The 21,373-nt window shown below is 40.9% G+C and overlaps 2 protein-coding genes across 6 annotated transcripts in view; one reads left to right on the forward strand and one right to left on the reverse strand.

Moving 5' to 3' along the window:
* Positions 1 to 21,373, forward strand: part of MTOR (mechanistic target of rapamycin kinase) — a 64,553-nt gene that overhangs the window by 6,980 nt on the left and 36,200 nt on the right. For 3 of the 4 annotated variants that reach the window (XM_032131526.1, XM_032131527.1, XM_032131529.1), the window contains exons 10-29: positions 119 to 247; positions 1,063 to 1,307; positions 1,482 to 1,697; positions 2,319 to 2,524; positions 3,019 to 3,141; positions 3,459 to 3,548; positions 3,636 to 3,728; positions 4,224 to 4,358; positions 4,691 to 4,820; positions 5,014 to 5,264; positions 6,137 to 6,178; positions 7,263 to 7,349; positions 7,920 to 8,087; positions 8,904 to 9,016; positions 9,443 to 9,605; positions 9,858 to 9,950; positions 10,637 to 10,783; positions 11,591 to 11,733; positions 12,325 to 12,487; positions 12,613 to 12,758. In XM_032131526.1, the coding sequence (XP_031987417.1) occupies positions 119 to 247; positions 1,063 to 1,307; positions 1,482 to 1,697; positions 2,319 to 2,524; positions 3,019 to 3,141; positions 3,459 to 3,548; positions 3,636 to 3,728; positions 4,224 to 4,358; positions 4,691 to 4,820; positions 5,014 to 5,264; positions 6,137 to 6,178; positions 7,263 to 7,349; positions 7,920 to 8,087; positions 8,904 to 9,016; positions 9,443 to 9,605; positions 9,858 to 9,950; positions 10,637 to 10,783; positions 11,591 to 11,733; positions 12,325 to 12,487; positions 12,613 to 12,758 (2,883 nt within the window). The remainder of the gene's footprint in view (positions 1 to 118; positions 248 to 1,062; positions 1,308 to 1,481; positions 1,698 to 2,318; positions 2,525 to 3,018; positions 3,142 to 3,458; positions 3,549 to 3,635; positions 3,729 to 4,223; positions 4,359 to 4,690; positions 4,821 to 5,013; positions 5,265 to 6,136; positions 6,179 to 7,262; positions 7,350 to 7,919; positions 8,088 to 8,903; positions 9,017 to 9,442; positions 9,606 to 9,857; positions 9,951 to 10,636; positions 10,784 to 11,590; positions 11,734 to 12,324; positions 12,488 to 12,612; positions 12,759 to 21,373) is intronic. The other variant, XM_032131528.1, reaches the window with a different exon arrangement.
* ANGPTL7 (angiopoietin like 7) lies at positions 13,574 to 20,127 on the reverse strand. Of its 2 annotated transcripts, none has more exons than XM_032131531.1 (5): positions 19,165 to 20,127; positions 17,467 to 17,570; positions 16,946 to 17,140; positions 15,954 to 16,152; positions 13,574 to 15,120 (listed from the first exon to the last, which is right to left on the reverse strand). In XM_032131531.1, exons 1-5 carry the CDS (start codon positions 19,541 to 19,543, stop codon positions 14,951 to 14,953), a joined length of 1,047 nt encoding a protein of 348 aa, XP_031987422.1. In that variant the 5' UTR covers positions 19,544 to 20,127; the 3' UTR covers positions 13,574 to 14,950. The 2 variants fall into 2 exon arrangements, with proteins under 2 accessions (XP_031987422.1, XP_031987423.1); XM_032131532.1 differs by having other exon boundaries at positions 17,467 to 17,567; positions 19,165 to 20,125.

Here is a 21,373-nt window from a genome sequence, read left to right on the forward strand (position 1 = left end):
GGATCAAATTCTTATATTAAAATCAGAAGTATTTCTGTAAGACTGATAACACAGAAGTAGGATGAGGAAAGATGTCTGAAAAATAGCAGCTCCTTGTAATTATGTGGTCCCTTTCCAGGAGGCAGAAGTCTGTGCAGGTTGATGCCACAGTCTTCACCTGCATTAGTATGCTGGCACGAGCCATGGGACCCAGTATCCAGCAGGACATCAAAGAGCTTTTGGAACCTATGCTGGCTGTGGGCCTGAGGTAAGCATAAATACATTTTCCTGTTAGCCACAGGATGGCATTGTTGAACATACAGAGTGAGATCTTCAAAGCTTCAGATTGAGAAGGAAGATTATTGCTTTTAAGTGATCTTTCAGAAGCAGTATAGCTGTTTCAGAAGAAGGGTATGTTTTAAATGTTAATGTGTCTGTTGAGTTATTTAAGAGAATTCATACCTCAGTAAAGAAATCTTTTTGTGGAAAAACTAGTTCAAAAGAAATCTCCTTTATTTTCTATTATTCAAACACATTTGGCAGCAACCTGCAAAATTTTTGAAAGCATCTGACAGCCAGCAGATTTGTGCCATATCAAACTGGCAGGGAAGGAGAGCTGAAGTGCTGAATATTTGCTCCCGGCTTCTTTCACCTTTGGAGCTGACAGTTCTTATTGGAGGAATTAATGAAGTTGTTAGTATGGAAAGGTGTGGAAAAAATTTTCAGGCAGCACAAGGCTGTTTAAATTATATTAATATTGTCACCTGCAAGTGAATTATTTGCTTTTATGTTTAAAAAGCGTAAGTGTAAGAAGTAATTTGAATTTGTAACAGTATTATAGCAACACTGGCTAATGTAGTGATGTGTGCAGCAGTCCTAGGACTTCGCTCACCAAGTTTATACAAGAAGGTCATCTCTTGCCTCAGTTCACACAAGGACCCTATGCTCTGCTGGCAGGTGTTGCTGTCACATGCGAATGCCCACAATTATATTCCAATTGGCAAAGGCATAAATAAACAAAAAGGTGAAATATGCACATCATTGTTTCTTTTCTAATGACTTTTGCTTGCTTCTCGCTCTCAGCCCTGCTCTAACAGCTGTGCTGTACGACTTGAGCCGTCAGATCCCGCAGCTGAAGAAGGATATCCAGGATGGGCTGCTGAAAATGCTCTCTCTTGTTCTGATGCACAAGCCTCTGCGACATCCAGGCATGCCAAAGGGCCTTGCCCACCAGCTGGCCTCCCCCAGCCTCACCAACATCCCAGAGGCCAGTGATGTGGGGAGCATCACCCTTGCCCTTCGTACACTTGGTAGCTTTGAGTTTGAAGGTAAGATGAAATAAGGAAGCAGGGGGCAAGGGCATATGGGATATAAACACTGGTGCTTTGGAGTAGAGTACAAGTAGCAGGAAAATTCTGGGAGCACGTTCTTTAAACTCCTGGTAAAACTGGTAATTGAGGTGTAAACCTGTGTTTAATGCCCCATCATCATCTTCTTTTCAGGCCACTCCCTGACTCAGTTTGTTCGGCATTGCGCAGATCACTTCCTGAACAGCGAACACAAGGAGATCCGGATGGAAGCGGCCCGCACTTGCTCTCGCTTGCTCACACCCTCCATCCACTTGATCAGTGGCCATGCCCATGTGGTCAGTCAGACAGCAGTGCAGGTCGTGGCTGATGTCCTCAGCAAACTGCTTGTAGTTGGAATAACTGACCCAGGTTAGTGTGGGATTCAGAGAAAAGGGTTCTCCTACCACGTTAATTCTATCGTGTGAGCAGGTGATGATATTAAGAATAGAATTTGTAATAGAATTGGAATGTATTTGCCACTAAACTAAGCTGTCACTCTCGGTAAATTAGAAAAAAAAAAGTCTCCCAATTTCTTTTTCCACATCTTGATTTTCGAGATATTAGTACAATGCTAGTGAAAAATGCTCCAGCTGTGCCCTTGGTAATCCTTTGAACTAAGTAGAACCCTGAGACCCCTTTTGCTGCTGTTCTGAGTCATGGCCTTCAATTTTAGGAAGGAATAGGTCCTTCTTGTTGAATCTTGGTACTTGATTTTTTTTATTCTTTTAGTTGAACTCATCTCAGGTTGCCACATAGCATCCAAAAGTGACACTTGCAGGTGCAGGATGTTGGCACTGTAGTGATTTGGTTATTGGGGCATGTTGAGCAGCACAGAGATTTCTGGGCTGACCCGTCCTGTTTTTTCTGTGTGAAACACTGATAGAGTGTCTTGCTCTGGGGAAGCTCATGTGAAGAATTTTTGAGGCTGTTTTGTGAACAAAGGCAAAAAGAGGAACACATGTTTAAAGAGAAATAAATGTGTTCTTGCAGACCCTGATATACGTTTCTGCGTGTTGGCTTCTCTGGATGAGCGGTTTGATGCTCACCTTGCCCAGGCTGAAAACTTGCAAGCTCTTTTTGTGGCCCTAAATGATCAAGTGTTTGAAATCCGAGAACTGGCCATCTGCACTGTGGGGCGCCTGAGCAGCATGAACCCTGCCTTTGTCATGCCTTTCCTTCGAAAGATGTTAATCCAGGTAAGGAGGAGGGATGCCTGCAGGGAAAACAGAGTAGTTGATACTGAGACTAAGGCAATGTCAAAGAACTGTGCTATCTAGCTGTAAGTGCATGGAGAGTGGGGGAATCAATCTCTTTTGGAAAATAGTTACTGCCCAGGATAGTGGGTTTCAGCAAATCTTTCGCATGATAGATGTTTGAACTGAAGCTCTATGGTTGTTTTGGAAGGGAAAGGAAGGATAGCAGTTGTTATTTCACCCCTAGTCATCGCGGCAGAGTGCTTTCCATCTCTGTTGAGGAAGAATGTTCTGCAGTGCTTTTAGGTGAATGCATGGTACCTCTTTTGGAGCCATCCCTTTTCTGCTAATAATTTTAGCTTAATTTAGAATAAATGATAACAGAGTGAAATGTAAAACAGCCTTTACAAGTGCCAGGTTGTGACAGAAGGAAAAGCAAAGAATTTTTACCTGCCTTTATTTTCCCAGTTTGCTTGCTTCCATTGTCTCCTATGCAGATTCTAACAGAGCTGGAACACAGCGGTGTTGGCAGGATTAAAGAGCAAAGTGCCAGGATGTTGGGTCACCTGGTTTCTAATGCTCCACGCCTCATCCGTCCGTATATGGAACCTATCCTTAAGGTAGGATCTCTACATTTCCTGGTGACTTTGGAATGAGATGACACAGCAAGTGGTTACATGACCCTCAGGAGCTGCAGTTCTTTTGCTTCATCATGGCAGGAAAAAAACAAATCGGTGTAGATGTTACCGCACTAATGCGTGTAGGTGACAGTTTAGCCCAATTTAATTCCAGATTTGCATAAAGTTTGTGACACCAAGTTTCTTTTACTGTTGAAATTCTCACTAGGTGCATTGTGGAGTCAATTTCAGGTGTAAACAAAAGGTAATTTTGAGTACTCTTTAAACACATTCTAATTTGTCCCACTGTCACCCACCAGGCACTGATTGTGAAACTGAAAGATCCTGATCCAGATCCCAATCCAGGCGTGATTAACAATGTCCTGGCTACCATAGGGGAGCTTGCACAGGTAGGGATATACCACAGGTACGTCTTCACCGTGCTTGTTAAGGTTTTGGCAATGCCAGATGAAGGATGAATTTTTGTCTTTCAATAGGTCAGTGGGCTGGAAATGAGGAAGTGGGTGGATGAGCTCTTCATTATAATTATGGACATGCTACAGGACTCCTCCCTGCTGGCTAAAAGACAAGTAGGTGTTTACAACTGTACTAAACTTGACAGCTGCTGTGACCAGAGCTGTAACAAAATATCCACACATCCCATCATAGCTGCTAAAATGAGCCTTTAAATCACTCAAGTCTCTCCTGCAGAGTTACACTTAGGGCACACAGGTGAGGGATTGCAGTGCCTGTTGTGACATAATACAGAGCTGTTAAGAGGAAGAACAAGAAGGAGGAAAAAGCTGTTTTTATTGGAAGGCTTGGGCCTACTGAATTGAATGCTTATTTGAATTGTACCCCTGAGTGAGAGCAATTGTGACAGCCTAAGATATTGTTGATTATTACTTTCTTTACTATTGCTTATTGAAAAATGTTCTTTTAAGGGCTTTCCAAACATGGAAACACATTGCAGTGTGACCTTAAAATGCTCAAAGAAACGTTACGGAAGTTGAATGACTGATGTACCAGAAGGCATAATAAATTCCCTGGTCAAAACTAATCTTCTCTGGGCTTTATCTTTGTAGGTGGCTCTTTGGACACTGGGGCAGCTTGTGGCTAGCACCGGTTATGTGGTAGAACCATATAGGAAGTACCCAACTTTGCTGGAGGTGCTTCTGAACTTCCTGAAGACTGAGCAAAACCAGGGCACCCGCAGAGAGGTATGAACATGAAACTATAATACAGCCACTTAGAAAACCTTTTTGGGAAGAGAGAGCTGCCGAATAAACGTGCCTGCATAGATTTGAGGCAGGGAGGGAGAGATCATTGTTGTGGCTGAGCAAAATACAATAAGCAGAATTAAGAGAGTGCATGTGCAAGCCAGTGAAATGGCCTCCAGCAGCTGGATGGAAAGCACTGTTATTTCCAGGCAGTCACTTTAGTTCCGGATTTTCCCTCTTAAATCATCAGGGTCTTTTCAAATATGGGGATTTGAGTGTTGTCTTTGGCCCTAGTGATGAAGTTCTGGTGAATGTTCTTTATGTCTTTTCAGGCTATTCGTGTGTTAGGGCTGCTGGGTGCTTTGGACCCTTATAAACACAAAGTGAACATTGGCATGATTGATCAATCTCGAGATGCTTCAGCCGTCAGCCTCTCAGAGTCCAAATCCAGCCAGGATTCTTGTAAGCATCTCAATTTCTGTCAGATTGATAGCTTTATGATCTACAAAGAGATCTTGACTGTTTTGTTACCAGTTTGTCTCCCCTTCTTAAAAACTCGTTAGTGTATATGTTTTCAACTTAAACTCAGATGTTCCTGAACCCATATTCAAGACAATTTAATACCTAGCTTATGACACTGCCTTCTTTCTCCTAGCGGACTACAGCACCAGTGAGATGTTGGTGAACATGGGGAACCTCCCTCTGGATGAGTTCTATCCAGCAGTCTCTATGGTGGCACTGATGAGAATTTTCCGAGACCAATCCTTGTCCCAACACCACACTATGGTAGTTCAGGCCATCACCTTTATTTTCAAATCCCTTGGACTGAAGTGTGTGCAGTTCCTGCCCCAGGTCATGCCAACGTTCCTTAATGTAATACGGGTTTGTGATGGTGCCATCCGAGAGGTGAGTGTGCTAGGGGACCACTCCTTCTTCCTATTCCACTGTCTGAAATTAAGAATCCATTTCCTTGAAGAGACTTGTGACTGGCTTTGGGCATTGCTGTGCTATGTGGTGATGCCAAGCATGCTGCAGAAGTGAGTTTCAGCTTTGCTTTTTCCCTCCTGTGAGCATTTACTGGAATGTCCAATGCAAACAATTTTTCTGCTTTTTATTGAAACAGCTGCTTTGAGCATAATCCTTGGAAGGCCAGTATTTGATTCTGTGTTTTCATCAAGCTGTTCTTGATGATGTTTCTTGTTCAGGAAAACACCTGTGCAGCTTCCAGAGCTTTCAGTGATCTCTGTGTTAATACTGTGTGGCAAACAGTATTATTAAATAATAAGGGTAGATTCTTCACATTTCTGGTGCAACCGTGTACTTTGGCTCATCTCTGAGAAGGAAAGCTCAATTTGATACAGTCTGCTAACATTTAGAGCAGCGTGGGTGCTGATTCCAAAGCAGTGCTTTCTCTTCCTTCCCACTTAAGTTACAGTTATAGAAGGAAATGAGAATTGCGTGAAGATGATGATGGGCTTAAGGTTCACCGAACCAGAGATGCCTGCTGTTTGCCAAGGCTTTTCTTCAGGCAGCCGAACGCTCTGAGTTGTGAAGGGCAGTTTGTACTCGTTACTGCTGCTGTGTTTTATAGGTGGGATGGGTGCTCCCTTGGCAGAATCCCAACTCTGCTGTAGAACTGCTGTTTTCTCCCAGCCTGAACTACTACTCAGATTGGAAGGAAAACATCTCACGTCTGGGTTGGCTGAGGTTCTAGACCTGTCTGATCTAAGTTGCTTGAAAGCTATGCAGTTGTGCACACTCTGTTTAAAAATTTTCAGGTAAAAGAAGATGGTGAAAGTGTACTGGGGAGAAGAGCTGAGGTGGGTATGCATGACATAAAGCCTAAAAGAGGAAGGTCCTTGTCCTGTATGTAAGCATCCTCTCGCTACACCAAAAAATAGGCACAGTATGGGAGCTCAGAGTTCATAATTGGTAAATGTATGTGTACTGCTCTAACTAAAGAAGCTGAGATTATTTCTTATTTAGTTCTCATGAAAGTGTTATCTCTTTTTATGAGCTCCATGTTGTATTTTGTGACTGTAGTCTTCAAAAACTGCATGAAGAAATGAAATTTAATGGATGATAACTTATATTTTCCTATTTTTCTAGAGAAGATAGGCTATCTACATCAAAGTGATTTAGCCCATGTGATTTCATACTAATTTAAAGAGTAAACATTGTCACAACTGAATGTTTAAGATTGTATTGTGATAAAAGGAATTGCAAAACTGTCATAATGTATCCAAATAAAATTGTCTAAGTCAAAATTCTTGGTGGTGAACAATGGATGGTGCAATCAACCATCATTTTAAAAAAATGTGGTGTTTCTGGCAAGGACCTAACTGCATTCCCCAGTAACTTTTCACCAATAGGTGGGGATGGTAAAGAGTACAGAAAGAGTATCTTAAACTGTGTGTCAGTTTGGTTTTTAGGCAGGGGGAAAAGACGAGGGGCTAAACTTTTGGAAGCATCCTTCAAATCTAAATTACAATGCTCTGTAATTGCGGTGTCTGTGCTTGCAAGTCTGTTCTGACACTATAGATTTGCTGGCACTTCATAAACCCCTCTTTGTGTGCTTGACTGACTGAGGCTTTGAGCTCACAAATTTTTTGATGCAAGCTGGGGGGAATAATATAATAATAAACCCAAAATCACTTTTCTTCCCCACTCCCCTCTTAAAAAACAGCAACAAAAATTAACCAAAACCCATAAAAACCCACAAAACCCCACCAACCCAAACTCCTGAGATGAAGCTGCCAAAAATTTAGCCCCAGATTTTAAGTACATAGGAGCTATGCATGCTATTGTTTGGTAAATGAACTTGCAAATGCTGTGAAACTCTTTACCCAGTGGCTTTGGTATTTGGATAAGCTACACTGATTATTACACATTTTTTCCTTCCAGTTCCTGTTCCAGCAGCTAGGAATGTTGGTGTCCTTTGTCAGAAGTCATATTCGGCCCTATATGGATGAAATTGTCACCCTAATGAGAGTGAGTACCATCTTTAAGCCAGTACTTTACTGCCACAGAAAGGTGGACAATGTTTATCAAATACATTATCAAAAGTAACAGTTACTTCATAAGTTCATATGAAGTACAGAATTGCATATATTTGAAGTAATAACTGTATTTTGAAATACCATTTATTTTGAAGTCACAATATACATTATTGGTAATAAGTGAAGTAAGTGTAGTTTCAGATTCTGGTAGTGACCGAGTTCTTTTCAGCACTTGGATTTTGTGCACTTACTACTTTCAGAAACATAGTTTTAGCAAGAGATGTCTGGAGTTCATAAGTAGGTGTAATTTCACATAATTTTCACTAAATGTTTGCAAACTCGTAGAAGGATTAGTAAAAATAAGTTGTCCAGAGGTTGTTTTCAACAACTATAAATATACATGGAAGTGTAGAGTGTTTTACAAACAGAAAGTATAGTCCTTCCCTGCAATCTTGAATTTATCTACAGACTGTCTCCTACAGCTTTTTTCTTGTAATTGGTACAGCTCAGCTGAAGAACTGAGCTGGATTTTTTTTTCCCCTTTTTTTTCTTTCTTCTGTAGGACTTCTGGGTTATGAACAACTCCATACAGAGCACAATTATCCTACTTATTGAGCAGATTGTGGTAGCTCTAGGCGGCGAATTCAAACTTTACTTGCCTCAGCTCATTCCTCACATGTTACGAGTCTTCATGCATGACAACAGTCAGGGTCGCATTGTTTCTGTGAAGGTGAGTGGGGCTGCAGCAACTGCCTTGCTTTGGGCACTGCCCAGGCAGGTGTGTTCCCAGCGTGCCATGCTCAGCAGGGCTCCTTGCTTGTGTGTTGCACAATCAAATGGGACGGGTGCAGTTCAGCAGTGGCTTGGTGTGAAATGATGCAGACAGTTGTTTAAAGTGCAGGGTTGAAGCAACTTTTCACTGAATATTGACTTGTTTAAAATGGATCTCATCCATGACTTTGAGTCACACTGGGTCATTTTGGTTGAAGAATGTGATTCTCCCCTTTCTACTCTGCTCTTGTGAGACCCCACCTGGAGCACTATGTACAGTTCTAGTGACCTCAATGTAAGAAGGACATGAAACTGTTGGAGCAGAGGTGGCCACAAAGTTGATAAGAGGACTGGAGCACCTCCCCCATGAAGACAGGCTGAGAAAGTTGGGGCTCTTCAGCATGGAGAAGAAAAGGTTGTGTGGAGACCCAGTATATGAAAGGAGCTACAGGGCAGCCAGAGAGATACTCTTTGTCAGGACCTGTAGTGACAGGAAAAGGAGTAACAGGTACAAATTTAAAGAGGAGAAATTTAGGTTAGCTATTAGGAAGAAATTCTTTACTGTGAGGATGGTGAGACACTGGAACAGGTTGCGTGTGGAAGTTGTGGATGCCCCAACCTTGGCAGTGTTCAGAGTCAGGCTGGTAATGGCCTTAAGCAACCTGGTCTAGTGACTAGGTGCCCCTGCCCATGGCAGGGGAGGTTGTGACTAGATGATCTTTAAGATCCATTCAAACCCCTTGACATTTTCCTCTTCTATGATTTTTCTCTCCAGCTACTTAATGCAATCCAGCTCTTCGGAGCTAATCTGGATGACTACCTTCATTTGTTACTACCTCCCATTGTAAAGCTGTTTGATGCCCCAGATGTCCCTGTGGTGGCTCGCAAGTAAGTGCTGGTGGCTTTGCAGTCTCTCTCTTTGCAGTTTTACCTGTGATATCCAACTTCTGCAGTGGATGAATGTTTACAATGAAATACCACTTAGCCCCTTCCTCAGCTTTTCTGTGTTAAATCATTGTGGAAGGTTATTTTTGTTTGGACATCACAGCACTGTTACTAGCTTTTTGGGAGTTTTTTTGTTTGTTTCTTTCTTTGAGGTTTTAAAAATTTTTTTAAATTTTCTGATTCTCACCTGCCAGTATTTTAGTCACTTGCAAACTGTCCTGCAAGTACTGGCTGCATTAACAGAGTTCTGGTGGCCTGTTTTTCTTATTAATCTTAGAAGGACTGAGCACTCAAGTATTTTTCAGTCTTATTTCTTCTTTCTTAACGCTCTGAGAGATAAGTTCTTCCCTCTTTTTTCTCTGACTTTAGAGCTGCTCTAGAAACAGTGGACCGCTTGACAGAATCCCTGGATTTCACGGATTATGCATCACGGATTATTCATCCCATCGTACGAACACTAGATCAGAGCCCTGAGCTACGAACAACTGCAATGGACACCCTCTCCTCTCTGGTGTTTCAGCTGGGAAAGAAGGTAATATTGCTCTTTGGCTTGAAAACTCACAGAATGCGTGACTGTCCCAAAGATCAAGGCTTTAAAGTTGAAGTTTTGTAATGTACTGGATTTTCAAGAGAGCTGGTTTTTCTTCTCTTCATTGTTTCTGGAATTGGGAGTTACTGAAATCAAACTGTCAGAATTGGTTTCTTATTAATGAAACAATGTGATGGAATTTTACTGCTCTTGGTGCTGCTGAGTAACAAGTTTATGATGCATTCCCTTATACAGTACCAAATTTTTATCCCAATGGTGAACAAAGTCCTGGTGCGACACAGAATTAACCATCAACGCTATGATGTTCTCATCTGCAGAATTGTAAAGGTAAGTTGACAAGTATACAGTTGCTTGCACTTTTGGGATGTTGTCATGTTGAAACATGTAGCTAGAACCTTCACTTGGAGTTACTCATAAAATGAGGAATGGTTGTTGCTCTATTTCTGTTTGAAGTGCAGCTTTTTAAGGAGACTTCGAGATTGCGTTGGGAAAATTTTTGTCTACTGGTATTAAATATTTCCTATAGAAAAATAGTGGCACTTAGAAGAACTTAGACTTGTAGCCAGTGTCATTACTATTCTTCTTCTTGGTAGTTCTTAAATGTGGATTTATCCTATTTTTTCCATGGTTTCAGGACTTGAGGAGACCTTGTTATCTCAGTATTTTCTGTAGAATGTCTTACATTTTAAAAATTTAGTAACTGGTTTACAATTTGTGTGGAACAAGCAACCAGCAAGTCAAATAGGCAGGAGTGCTTGTTTTAATGTACATTATTTTGGCTTTTTATACTAGCAGCTAAGAGTTCTTAACAGTTACCTTGAGTAGCAAAGGGATATTGTTTAGAGTTCTCTGGCTTATAAGGTGTAATCATTATAATGAAACACAGTTATTTGCTTCACAGATTTTGCTGTAAGATATTGCTGCAAGTGCTCTGACTTTATCATCTGTTTGGCTTGTAGAGAATTGCTTCTGTATGTGCAGGTGTGATCTTCACTGTAAATCAATTATTGTAGGGTTACACTCTTGCTGATGAAGAGGAGGATCCCCTGATTTATCAGCATCGAATGTTGAGAAGCAGCCAGGGAGAAACTTTGGCCAGTGGTCCTGTGGAAACAGGTCCCATGAAGAAATTACACGTGAGCACCATCAACCTGCAGAAGGTAAGACTGGAGCCTTCACAGCATGAATTTTCTACTGAAGGGAGGAGCTAATGTGTCACACTGAAGGAGTTTGCCTGGTGCTATGTGAACTGCATTTATTTATATTGCTTTTATGTTGCTTTTCTATTCTGTACAAAACTGAGGTCAAAGTAGTGAGGTCAAAGACTTTAAAATTAAAAGGTGCTGAGCAATTTTAAAGATAGGAGACTTTGAACTATTAGACTGTTAATAGCTTTGTAGTAATCTTTACACTTGTTAAGTATGAACAAGACTTTCTAGATCACAGTGAATAATCTCTCCCTATTAGAGACATCTATTTCAGAGCCTCTGCCTTTTTTCGTATTTTTGCTTTTGCTCCTCTTCTGTCTTAGTTTTATATTTTCTTGAAGGCAGAACTTAATAGCTGAGCACTGGCTAGGTTTGAACAGTACGTGCATGCAGCACTCAGTAATGGGATGGATTGGTTTGAAAATGCTGGACTTAAAAGTGTAATTCTAAATGCATTAAGTATTTTTAAGCTGATGTTTCACTGTGGCTTCAGCTCTACATGTATTTTTGTAGAGAAAGGATTGTTCATGTTAAATACTTGCCATGTCATGACAGGAGTACATTTAGGGAAGATTTCTTAGACATGAGACTTAAGTACTGCAGATTATCTGGTAAAGGTGATGGATTTCAGAAAATTGAAAATGGATTCTCAGCATGTGGTTTAGAGCTGTAAAGAAGTAATGCTGCCTGCTGATGGATTTCTTCTGCTCTTGGATAGTGCTTTGTTTGGTAGGTGAATTGTCTTCCTTTGTACTGCAGGCCTGGGGAGCAGCAAGAAGAGTTTCCAAAGATGACTGGTTGGAATGGTTAAGAAGACTGAGTTTGGAGCTGCTGAAAGATTCTTCCTCACCATCGCTGCGCTCATGTTGGGCCCTGGCTCAGGCCTATAATCCCATGGCTCGGTACAGTATTTCTGGATTTTTATCTCACTTGAAATGACAGATGCAAGCCAGATACTATAAGGAAAAAATAAAGTTATTTAGAAGCTCTTAGGTTTCATAAATAGAGATAGTTCCTGCTTTGGGATAAATGAAAAAGCCAACATCTTGATTTCATTTCCACCCTTCCTAGTTGGCTGCTCCATGATGTGCACAAAATCTTTCATTGGAATTCTGCATATTAGTCTAGAAATAAGATAAGGCAAATAAGTGAAGCTGGAAAAACAGCAGAGTATGAAATAGTTTTGAGTATTTACTGTGGGGAATAAAAATGCCTTTGAGTGGAATAAGCTGCAATGCTTTTTTGCAACCAGCATGTTTGGAGAAACTTTGATAGCATGTGATAGTACAATATTTCTATTATTGTAGTATACCAGCCTATTCTTTATTTTTTAAATGAAGGTTTCAGCTTTATAAGAACTAATCACTATTTATTGCAGGTAGGCACGTAGGTGTATTTTGTAGCTCTCGTTCTCTGAATAAAAAGGTGAGCCCATTGTCAGACTTTTTCCTCATGAGTCCCCACCTCTCACTGTCTTTTGTGTTCCTCCCCAGAGACCTCTTCAATGCTGCTTTTGTTTCATGCTGGTCTGAACTGAACGAAGACCAGCAGGATGAGCTGATCCGAAGCATTGAGTTGGCCCTGACTTCTCAGGATATTGCAGAAGTCACTCAGACTCTACTGAACTTGGCGGAATTCATGGAGCACAGTGACAAGGTAGAGATGCTGTTGGGCAGCTCCTCCTAGTGCTGGCTTGGTGGCTACTCTGTGGAAGGGGTGTGACAAGTTCATGACTAGTTTGGAATACTTATCCTGCTTTTGATGTGTGTGCTTCTTCCCAGGGCCCACTGCCTTTGAGAGATGACAATGGCATTGTCCTTCTGGGGGAAAGAGCTGCCAAATGTCGAGCATATGCCAAGGCTCTTCACTACAAAGAGCTGGAATTTCAAAAAGGTCCCACCCCAGCTATTCTAGAGTCTCTCATCAGGTAGGACCACAACTGGTGAGATTTCTGCTCTTGCAGTAGCTACAATTTAAGATACCACTAGGATTAATCCAGGCAATTCTTAGGATTTTAGTCTCTGTCACAAGATGTAGTTAAACTACCTGCAAATGTGCACTTTTAACTGCTGAGTTCTGTCCTTCTACTGTGTGGTTAGAACTATGATAGAAGCCCAGGGAAGTTTTGCAGGAAGAAGTGCAGGAAAAAGTTCTGATTTCCCCTTCTCACCCTTCAAGTTCACTATGGAATTTCATGAAATGGCTGCAGGTTAAATGAGACAGATTTCTACACCTGCATTATAAATAAGTCAGAAAAGTTGAAGTTCTTAATTAAAATTTCTCATCACATTCTGCTGATTTAGCTTAGATAGGTCTCATTGCTTATATGTGAAATAGAAGATATGATAAAGTATGTGTTGTTTCTGAGCTTTGTCAGCAACACAGATGTTAGCCTGAAATACCTGCACAGGATTGGGTGCTTAACTACATATTTTAAAATGTGGATCTGTGTTCCATATCACAGAAATGTTAGCTTAGCTATTTAAGATGAAGAAATTGATCTTGGTTGAGCAAAAACTTAACTTTGTCTTTATGCAGTGAATCTTGCAACCCTCCTACTCCCTTGGAATTGTGTTTTCCAATTTTTTTTCTCCTCTTTTATTTTTTCACCCTTTGTTCTGCCTCATGTCATTGAGGAAAATACAGAATTCAGTGTATTTTTTTTCTTGGTCTCAGTTGCTCATGCAGTTGTTTCTTTGTGTATCAAAAAAGCAAGGAGCAAAAAATTGACATAAAACACACTTAAAAATGAAACAATTTATTAGAAATGAAAAAGTTTTAGAAACCTTTAAAAATCTATTTTATAGACCATAGTTAAAATAGTTCCAATCATAGGTCCACACAGTTGAAATTTGCAGTATGAATAGTTGAACACACGTAAATTCCCAAGACACCTTTATCTTCCATTTCACACAAGACTGAACAATCTAATCTAGGTTCAAACTCTCTTCAAGGTGACTAAAAATAGATATATTAATGATAACGATCTCTTCCAACATATTCAAACAATGGTAGGGCTATAGGAGGAGTCTCATTTTTTTTTTAACTGTTATCTTTAACATTGTGTTATGCAAGGGAGAAGTGTACTATTTTTGACAGCCCATCTCTAGGTAACTTCCAACTGGGGTAGCTTTCAAAACAGATTTTGATACTTTTCAGTCTGCTATGCTAGTGAACATCCCCTTACATTGAAATAACTGTTGGTGCTTAGGGATTCTCTGGTGTGTACTAGTGTTCTGCTCATGAATACAGTCATTTTAAGTGTTGGAGTTGGGTCCTTTGGCTGGGTCTGGACTTTTTTGGCTAACCTGCTGTTCACTCTCAGCCTTACTGACATATAGCATGTTTGTGTTCTAACCTGAACATAATTTGGGGACAGCCCAGAAAGTTGCTTTTCTCGTTTATCAGCATTTAGGTGATTTGTGTGAATAGAAATAAACATCAGAGGGCACATGGGACAAATCCTCCTCCAGTGTTACTATCTGTTAGGGCAGCCTTCAGTGGGGATTATTTGAGGCAGCAGCAGGAGGTGGCAGTAAACCTTCAGGGGAGAATCTGGACAATGCTAATTAATGCAACACTTTTGAGCTTTGTTCCTTTCATCTGTGGGAAAGTAAGCCACTTACTATACACTAAAGAAAGGTGCATCAGGGACACTTCTGACTGATTCCTCTGGCTTGAAATGAGTCTATAACTTTTGTGGTTTGAGTACTTTCTGAAAGGAGTTGCTCAGCACTGCTTGCTCCAGACACTGAAGGAAAGGCAGCCAAGAGGCTTTTGCTTTTCAGTCCCTGCCTATCTGGTTAATAATACTAAGGCAACCCAGTAGTCACACTGTTAGTGAAAACACACCCGTAGGTTTTCTGAAGGTGCTATAAGTGCGTTCAGTTCTAACCTATTCTAACACAATATTTTTCCCTTTGGAAAGAGCCCGAAGAGGAGGAAATAAGCCTGAGCCCTGATAATACTGGGGGCTGTGCCTGGTGTCGCAGCATTTGTGTACATCACCAGTACATAGCTGTTGCATGTATTGGATGAAATGAAAAACTATTTGGCTGTTCATTGCCCACCTTTTGCACGATGACATCATGTAGCTGTACAATCAAAGGGTAATTCCTTCTATGGTTTGAAATCCTCTGGCCGGATTTTCATCTCCACTCTCTTGAGTGAATAGGTTGATCCGTGCCATCCATACCAGGTGATGCCATCCATGTTCTTGGTGTGTTCTCCTTTGCGGTAGTAAACCCCGTTGAGATTGGAATCTGTGCAGCAGTTATACCAATATCCACCTTGTCGGGAAACAAATTAATAGATTCCTGGTGAGTCATTTGTATTAATGATTACTACTTTTTCTGTCAGACAGTGAGCAGAATGCAGCATTTAATCCCTGGAGTTTAGGACTCTAATAGTTGGGATTGCAGGTAAATTCAAAACTTAACATAGATATTTAGGAACTTAAAGGCGTTACAGTTCTATAGTCAAATTAGTCCAATAGCTTTTCATTTAGTTGCTCATTCCTCTGAGAATATTTCCTTGACATGTTTCTGACTCTGATTCAGTGAATTAGCATAGGAAATGAATCTGGGTAATTCACTAGAGCATCTTAAGGTGTTTAAAAAGTTCCTGAACTCAAATAAAAATACTAAATTAAATGACGAGAGTAACCTCATTAGAGTCTTGTAATAAGGTAGGAATAAAGATCACAAATCAAGCTGAATGTGGAGGTGAGTATAGGAGAAGAATTACAGGTGCCTAATATTACAACTTGAAAACGTACGAAAAAATAAGAACCTGATAGATATTAAGGAATAACTTCCTGTATCACTGTATTGCATCAGCATGTGAGATAGTCTGGCAGATACTATTACGGGCTGGGTAACTGTGTGTAGGTGAGAGCACACAAAGTTATTTAAGAGTACCGATGTCTGTAATACACAGTCTGGCTCTTTGTAAATGAGCTTTAACTGTCAGATTTCCACATAAGTGTATTTTCCAGAATTGGTCACCTCTCCCTTGATTTACCATTCAGATGTTACTAGTTGCACAGAAGGAGGGAGTGTTGGGTTCTCTAAAACTGACCCAAGCAGCTCTCTTGGGACAGGAAGGGGTTTGTGTGTTTTACCTTTACGGAACTGGGCACAGTCATCCACACACTTGTCATTGTCCTTGTCCTTCGTGCTGAAGGCTGTGTTGTTGTGGTACCGCAGGGAATCCCGCCCTGTGTTCCCGGTGTAATTCCCCACAAACAGCCGGTAGCTATTTATTTCATTGCTAAGGGTGAATTGCCGGTATTGGGCATAGCGTGTGTTACCTTCCCAGTCCTGCACAGAACAGGGGAGAAGAAATCAGTCCGATTAGAATGGTTATGAAAAGACTCCAACATCCATGGTTATATACATATATTTTTACTATCTTGGACTGCAGAAACTGCTCTTTTAAGGCAAAGGAACTTTCCTTTGCAAAGCATGAAACTTCAAGTCTTACCTGCACTGGTATTGTACAATATGTCAGAAACCTGATGTGCAGCTCTTGCATTCAAAATCCTTGTGTCCGCATGCTGCCTCAAGTAATGTTTTTTCCTCTCTGAAACAGTGACTTTTAGATGTAAAGCCTTTCAGTTTATACATATCCCATCCCTCAAAGCTATTGTGCCAGCTATAAACTAGTCTAAGTCAAACCCAAGCCTTTAGCAGACTGAAGAAACTGAGGGTAAAGCAATGCAAATTCTTGTACTCAGGCTGGAAGGAAGTGCTGCACAATGAAAATACTCAGAGGCTTGAAAACTTTATGGGACATCTCTTTTTGAATTTTTAAATCTGAGATGGTCAGCAGTTTGATCTCCGTTTGCAGTGGCTTTTGCAGGATTTCCTAGAACCACGCGCGTTCTGAAGACACAGTCTATGTGCAGACAGAAAGTTGTGCCACTGCACAGGAGAGAACATACTTCTGTCTTGTGTTTGAATGTATCCCTAGATTGATCCTACTTCCTCCTCCTGTAATTAAAGCCTGCAAATCCTTTGGGCCTCCTACAGAAATAGGAGATGGTATCTGGTACTGGGGAATCACTTTGTACAAAAAGCCTTTTGCTGCTGAAATTAAGAGCTTATTAATTACCTCCAACTCTACTCTCAGAACAGTGGGGCGTCTTGAAAGTCTGTAGATATTTTCATTCCCCAGCCAAAAATCTCCCCTAATATTGCCAAATCCTTCCCTGTATTGTTTCCAGTCCCTACTGAACGATGTCAAACCAACTTTACGTCTTTGGATGATAGTCCAGCCACCTCCATCTGTCTCCATGTCACAGAACACCTTGAATAGAAAAACAAGGCAGTGGTTACTTGTCAGTAGACTTAGAAAGGTTCAGTTCCCTTAACACAAGACATTGTTCCAGATTTCACAACCTGAAGAAATTTCTATTTTGTTTAAAATCCATGGCAAAAAATTATTAGATAAACCCTTTTTCTATTTTCCCTCTTAAGTGTACACTTTCTCCTTCCTTGAAGTTTGCTTTCGTAAAGATGCTGATGGCAAGTGCAAGGTAGCAAAACTTAGTGTGTGCTCTTTTCATCTCTGTAGAGAAGTATTTCTTGATTCTATTTTTAAAAACATATACATTGTGTACTAAACATCCTTACCTCCAGCTCTGGAATTCCCAAAAATTCATCAGGAGGTAGCTTGTAAACACCAGAAATTCTGTAGTTCCTCTGGTAAAGTGATGAGCAGTCATAAACAGCATCTACTTGAATCAGAACCAGAAAGTGAGAATCTGAGCAGAAAGAACTCCTCTTCTGTGAAGGTGGTTTCTGCAAAGTTTAGTTTGTAATACAAGGAGTAATGAAGAAGGCTTTCCACAAGTCAAATGTTTTCCTGAAATGGCTTCGTTTTGAGTATGCATTGGCAAAAGGTGTTGTAACACTGGGATTTTGTGATTTTTATTAATTTATTTATTTTAATTTTTTTTTTTAACCTCTGCTATGCAAAAGGACATCTCTGCTTTCTCTTCACATTGCCACTGTGTGTCTGTGCTGGAAGGTATATTTGCTGACCCTTTCTCTCAGTAATAAAGACTTATCTAATGGGATGGCCAGGCCTGCTGCCAGGTGTCTGTTTTGAGTGTGTGAACATGTTGGCCAAGGTTGTGGATGAGGGATATTTGTTCAGCTCTTTCTGCACTGGTGTCTGTGACAGAGAAGGTGCCTTTTAGCTGCAGTCAGTCTGTGAAAGCCTCTTTTCCTCCTGGTGCAGGAACTGACTTGAAGATGGTAAAATGCACAGCTATTCTGAGGAGGATAAATGAGCTGAAGCAAGGCTTTATCCTGTCTGACAGTTTTCAAAAATGTCTCTTACCAGATGAGGTGAGACACATCTGTCTTAAATACCTTCTGGGCCAGTTTCTGCTGTGTGTTACTGTTTTTTCTACAGCTTCAAAGAGACTTGTTAATGGCGAGACTTTTTTTTTTTAAGGCCTACTGTAAATAAGGATGTGTCAAAACTAACCAGGTGGAACTATTTTAGAGGAAGAATTAAGTAAATAGATTTAGAAGTTTTTCCTTAATGGTAAAAAAAAATCCAAATGAAGTTTTTTGGCAAACCCAATTGAGACTGAGATTTAAGCTCTTTTCAGTGAATTTCATTTGAAGAGAAAAGTCAACAAAGAGGATGCTTTCTTGTAGAAGTGCCTTTCCAGGTAGTTGATCTAAAAATGCACCTGCATTCCACATTTAGTACAGGCCTGTGCAATCACTATGTGCAGTGAAATTTTCCCTCAGGGAAGAGAATTTTGAAGAATTTAACTGGTCTGGCTAGGTTTATACTACAGTTTGTATCTTGCATCATCTATAGCCTTGAATTTTTAAGAATTATCATTCAAAAATAATGGATCACTCTTTTTTACTCTGGTTCAGAGACAGTTGTAAAGATACAATTACAAATCTTTAGTAATTCCTGGAGAGCATTTCTAATTGTTTTAACAATTTCTAGTCTTCTGTCAGCACTGTGAACTCAGAGGTTATTACTGCCAGAGCCATTCCCTTACAAAGACAGCTCTCATTCTTTTAGGATTGGTACTGTAGTGCTCAGAAAATGAAATGCTGGACTGAATATGAAATGTAGAAATGCAGTACCTGTTCAGTTTCTGCACTCCCTGAGAACAGACATAGATATAAAAATACAGATGAACAAATTCAAACTAGTTTTCTCAGGATCACTGCTTAAGCAGCAGTGTTCAGTATGCATACTTGCTAACCACATTAGCGGAACATGCTAGCACTAGGAACTAGTCATTAGTTGTGCATTGAGAGGTGTATCTGGGAGCTTGGTGACTCCCTCCTTACCAACTGATGTTTGTGTGACCGTCTGAGCTGCCTGGAGTTGCATGATGTCTATCTGGTTGTTCATTTCGGAGTATTTGCTCTCAGCGTCGATGAGGCGGGACTCCATCTGCTTGGTGCTCCCTTCCAGCTCCATCACCTGCATCACCACATTCGCCCAGTCCCCTTCCTGCTTCTTGCTCAGCTCCTGCAGCATTCTGCTGAGGTTGGCTACCTGCAGCTTGAGCTCCTTGATCTCCTCACAGCAGCCTGGCATCTTCAACTGTGCATTCCCATTGATCATTCTCCTCTTGGGAGGCTTCTGCAGCAGTGCTGGGTAGATTGCCACAGACACGGTGACAATGCAGAGCCATGCCAGCTGAACTGTGGGTCTTGCTGGCATTTTTGCTTACAGCAACAGAAACCTTCCGGCTGACTGCAGTAGTCTGAATGCAGCTGGGGTAGGTATGAAATTTCCTGCAGCAGCCTTGTACCTTCCTTGCTTCCAATGAAGTGAGTCTCTGAAGGTGGAGCCTGAAGAAGTGGCTTTTTTTCAGACCCCTCCTGTCAGAGTCTATGCACTTTAGAAGTCTGTCTCAATATATACTATTTTTCTGTTTACTTCCACCCCCCTGAAACTATGAAGAGCTTGCTGGCCCCTCCCAGTTCATCTGTTCATATCAGGTGTTTACAGGGTGATATTGGAACAGGTTTCAGCCAGGAAATGTTGAGCAGAAGAGACTTCCCTCAGTTCTGTCTTGAAGGGGTGTAGGAGAAGGCTAGGAAATGAGGAGAATTTCCAGCAATTATTGCCTATTGGATTGGAGCCCTCTTGGTGACTAGTTCTGGCAGTTAATAACATGAGAGCATTAGAGATGCAGAATGTGAAAAGGCTGCTCAAAATGGGTGAGTTTATAGAAGTTCAAGGACGGTAACTCCCTAGAAGGTAGCCCTGGCTGCTACAAGTCGTACTAATATATTCCCCAGAAGTTGTAGGGGGTAACTCTATGCTTGCAGTATTTCTTAATTTAGACAATACTTTAGCAAATTAGTCAGTTAAGCATCTAATCCTTTTCTCTCTGGACACTGGGGTCTCACACTATTAGTGTTGTAAAATCCAGTGCTGTTCTTTTAGAGGTGGGATATCTGAGGGTGGGATGGAATGAAATCTGCAGAATATGTAAGTAAAAACCCACTCCTCTGTTTATTCATAGTGGGCAAGTGAAAGGATATTAAGTAATGGTGAGAGTCTATCTAAAATTGACACAAGATGGTTGTTTTTACAGGCAATGTGATCTAACTCCAGTGTTATGGAGGCCAGTTTATTAATAGGATTTTGAGAGGAAAATCTATGGGTAATCAAAACATTCACAGTTACGTAAAGAGTAGATTTTAGAGTAAATCTTAAAACTTTTATAGACATTCAGAGTGTTGGTCCAGTCTCAGCTGGCTGAAATGGCAACTTCCTCTCCTCTTTTATATCTTTTTACCAGTTCAGAATTTTATTATAGCAGTTTGATCCCCAACTAAAACCATTTCAGCAAAGGTGCAGACTTCTGCAAAGGGTCTGCAGGCTTAGTTCTAGATCCTTCAGGATAAGTTGTTTCTCCCCAGACCAGCTGCTCTGTGATTGCCTAACATGTGGGTTCTTGCATCTTCCTGCAAAATTTCTGATTATGATAATGGGCAGAAATAAGATGAAATAAAGGATTAAATGCCTCATATATCTGCTCCTTGCATAAAAGCTGTGAAAGCTTCTTGATGTCCAAGCAAACAAGAAAGCTAATCTTGCACCTCTTACAAAGGACGTTAGGGCAAACCCAACTGACACTCACTATCCCATCTTGGCTTCTTTTGCTGATCCAAAGTGGCTGCAGGATTTCTGCTTGATTAGGAACCATTAGAAAAGCCTTGCGGACATTTGCTTTTAAATAGAAAGCCCAATTGCTTGTTGATGCAGTTTCTCTCCCTCCTCAGCTCTGCTACACTTGTTGCTTGACGCTTTGTTATTGGCTATGATTTGCACTGGGGCTGGCTAATAGTTTTTCTCCAAAAAAGACCCACAAGAGTGCAAAGATTTTGGGAGATGAAGGCATCAAAGCACTGCAGGAGTGGACTATGAATACAGGTGTCTCATAAACCTGAATATTCATAGAGAAGGAAGAGGGGATCTTTAGGAGGAGGTCAGAATTAGAGCTCTCCAAACAAGCAGTTGTCTTGTGGGTGACTGACT

Source organism: Corvus moneduloides, chromosome 22 (assembly GCF_009650955.1).
Source record: "Corvus moneduloides isolate bCorMon1 chromosome 22, bCorMon1.pri, whole genome shotgun sequence".
Taxonomy (NCBI): Eukaryota; Metazoa; Chordata; class Aves; order Passeriformes; family Corvidae; genus Corvus; species Corvus moneduloides.

Excerpts from the sequence above, each read along its gene's own strand:
- ANGPTL7 (XM_032131531.1), bottom strand. The coding sequence starts at position 19,543 with ATGCCAGCAAGACCCACAGTTCAGCTGGCATGGCTCTGCATTGTCACC. Across the intron at positions 17,571-19,164 it reads GGTCACACAAACATCAGTTG|TAGATGCTGTTTATGACTGC; the intron begins GTAAGGAGGGAG and ends TTCTGATTCAAG. Across the intron at positions 17,141-17,466 it reads TGGGAATTCCAGAGCTGGAG|GTGTTCTGTGACATGGAGAC; the intron begins GTAAGGATGTTT and ends TTTCTATTCAAG.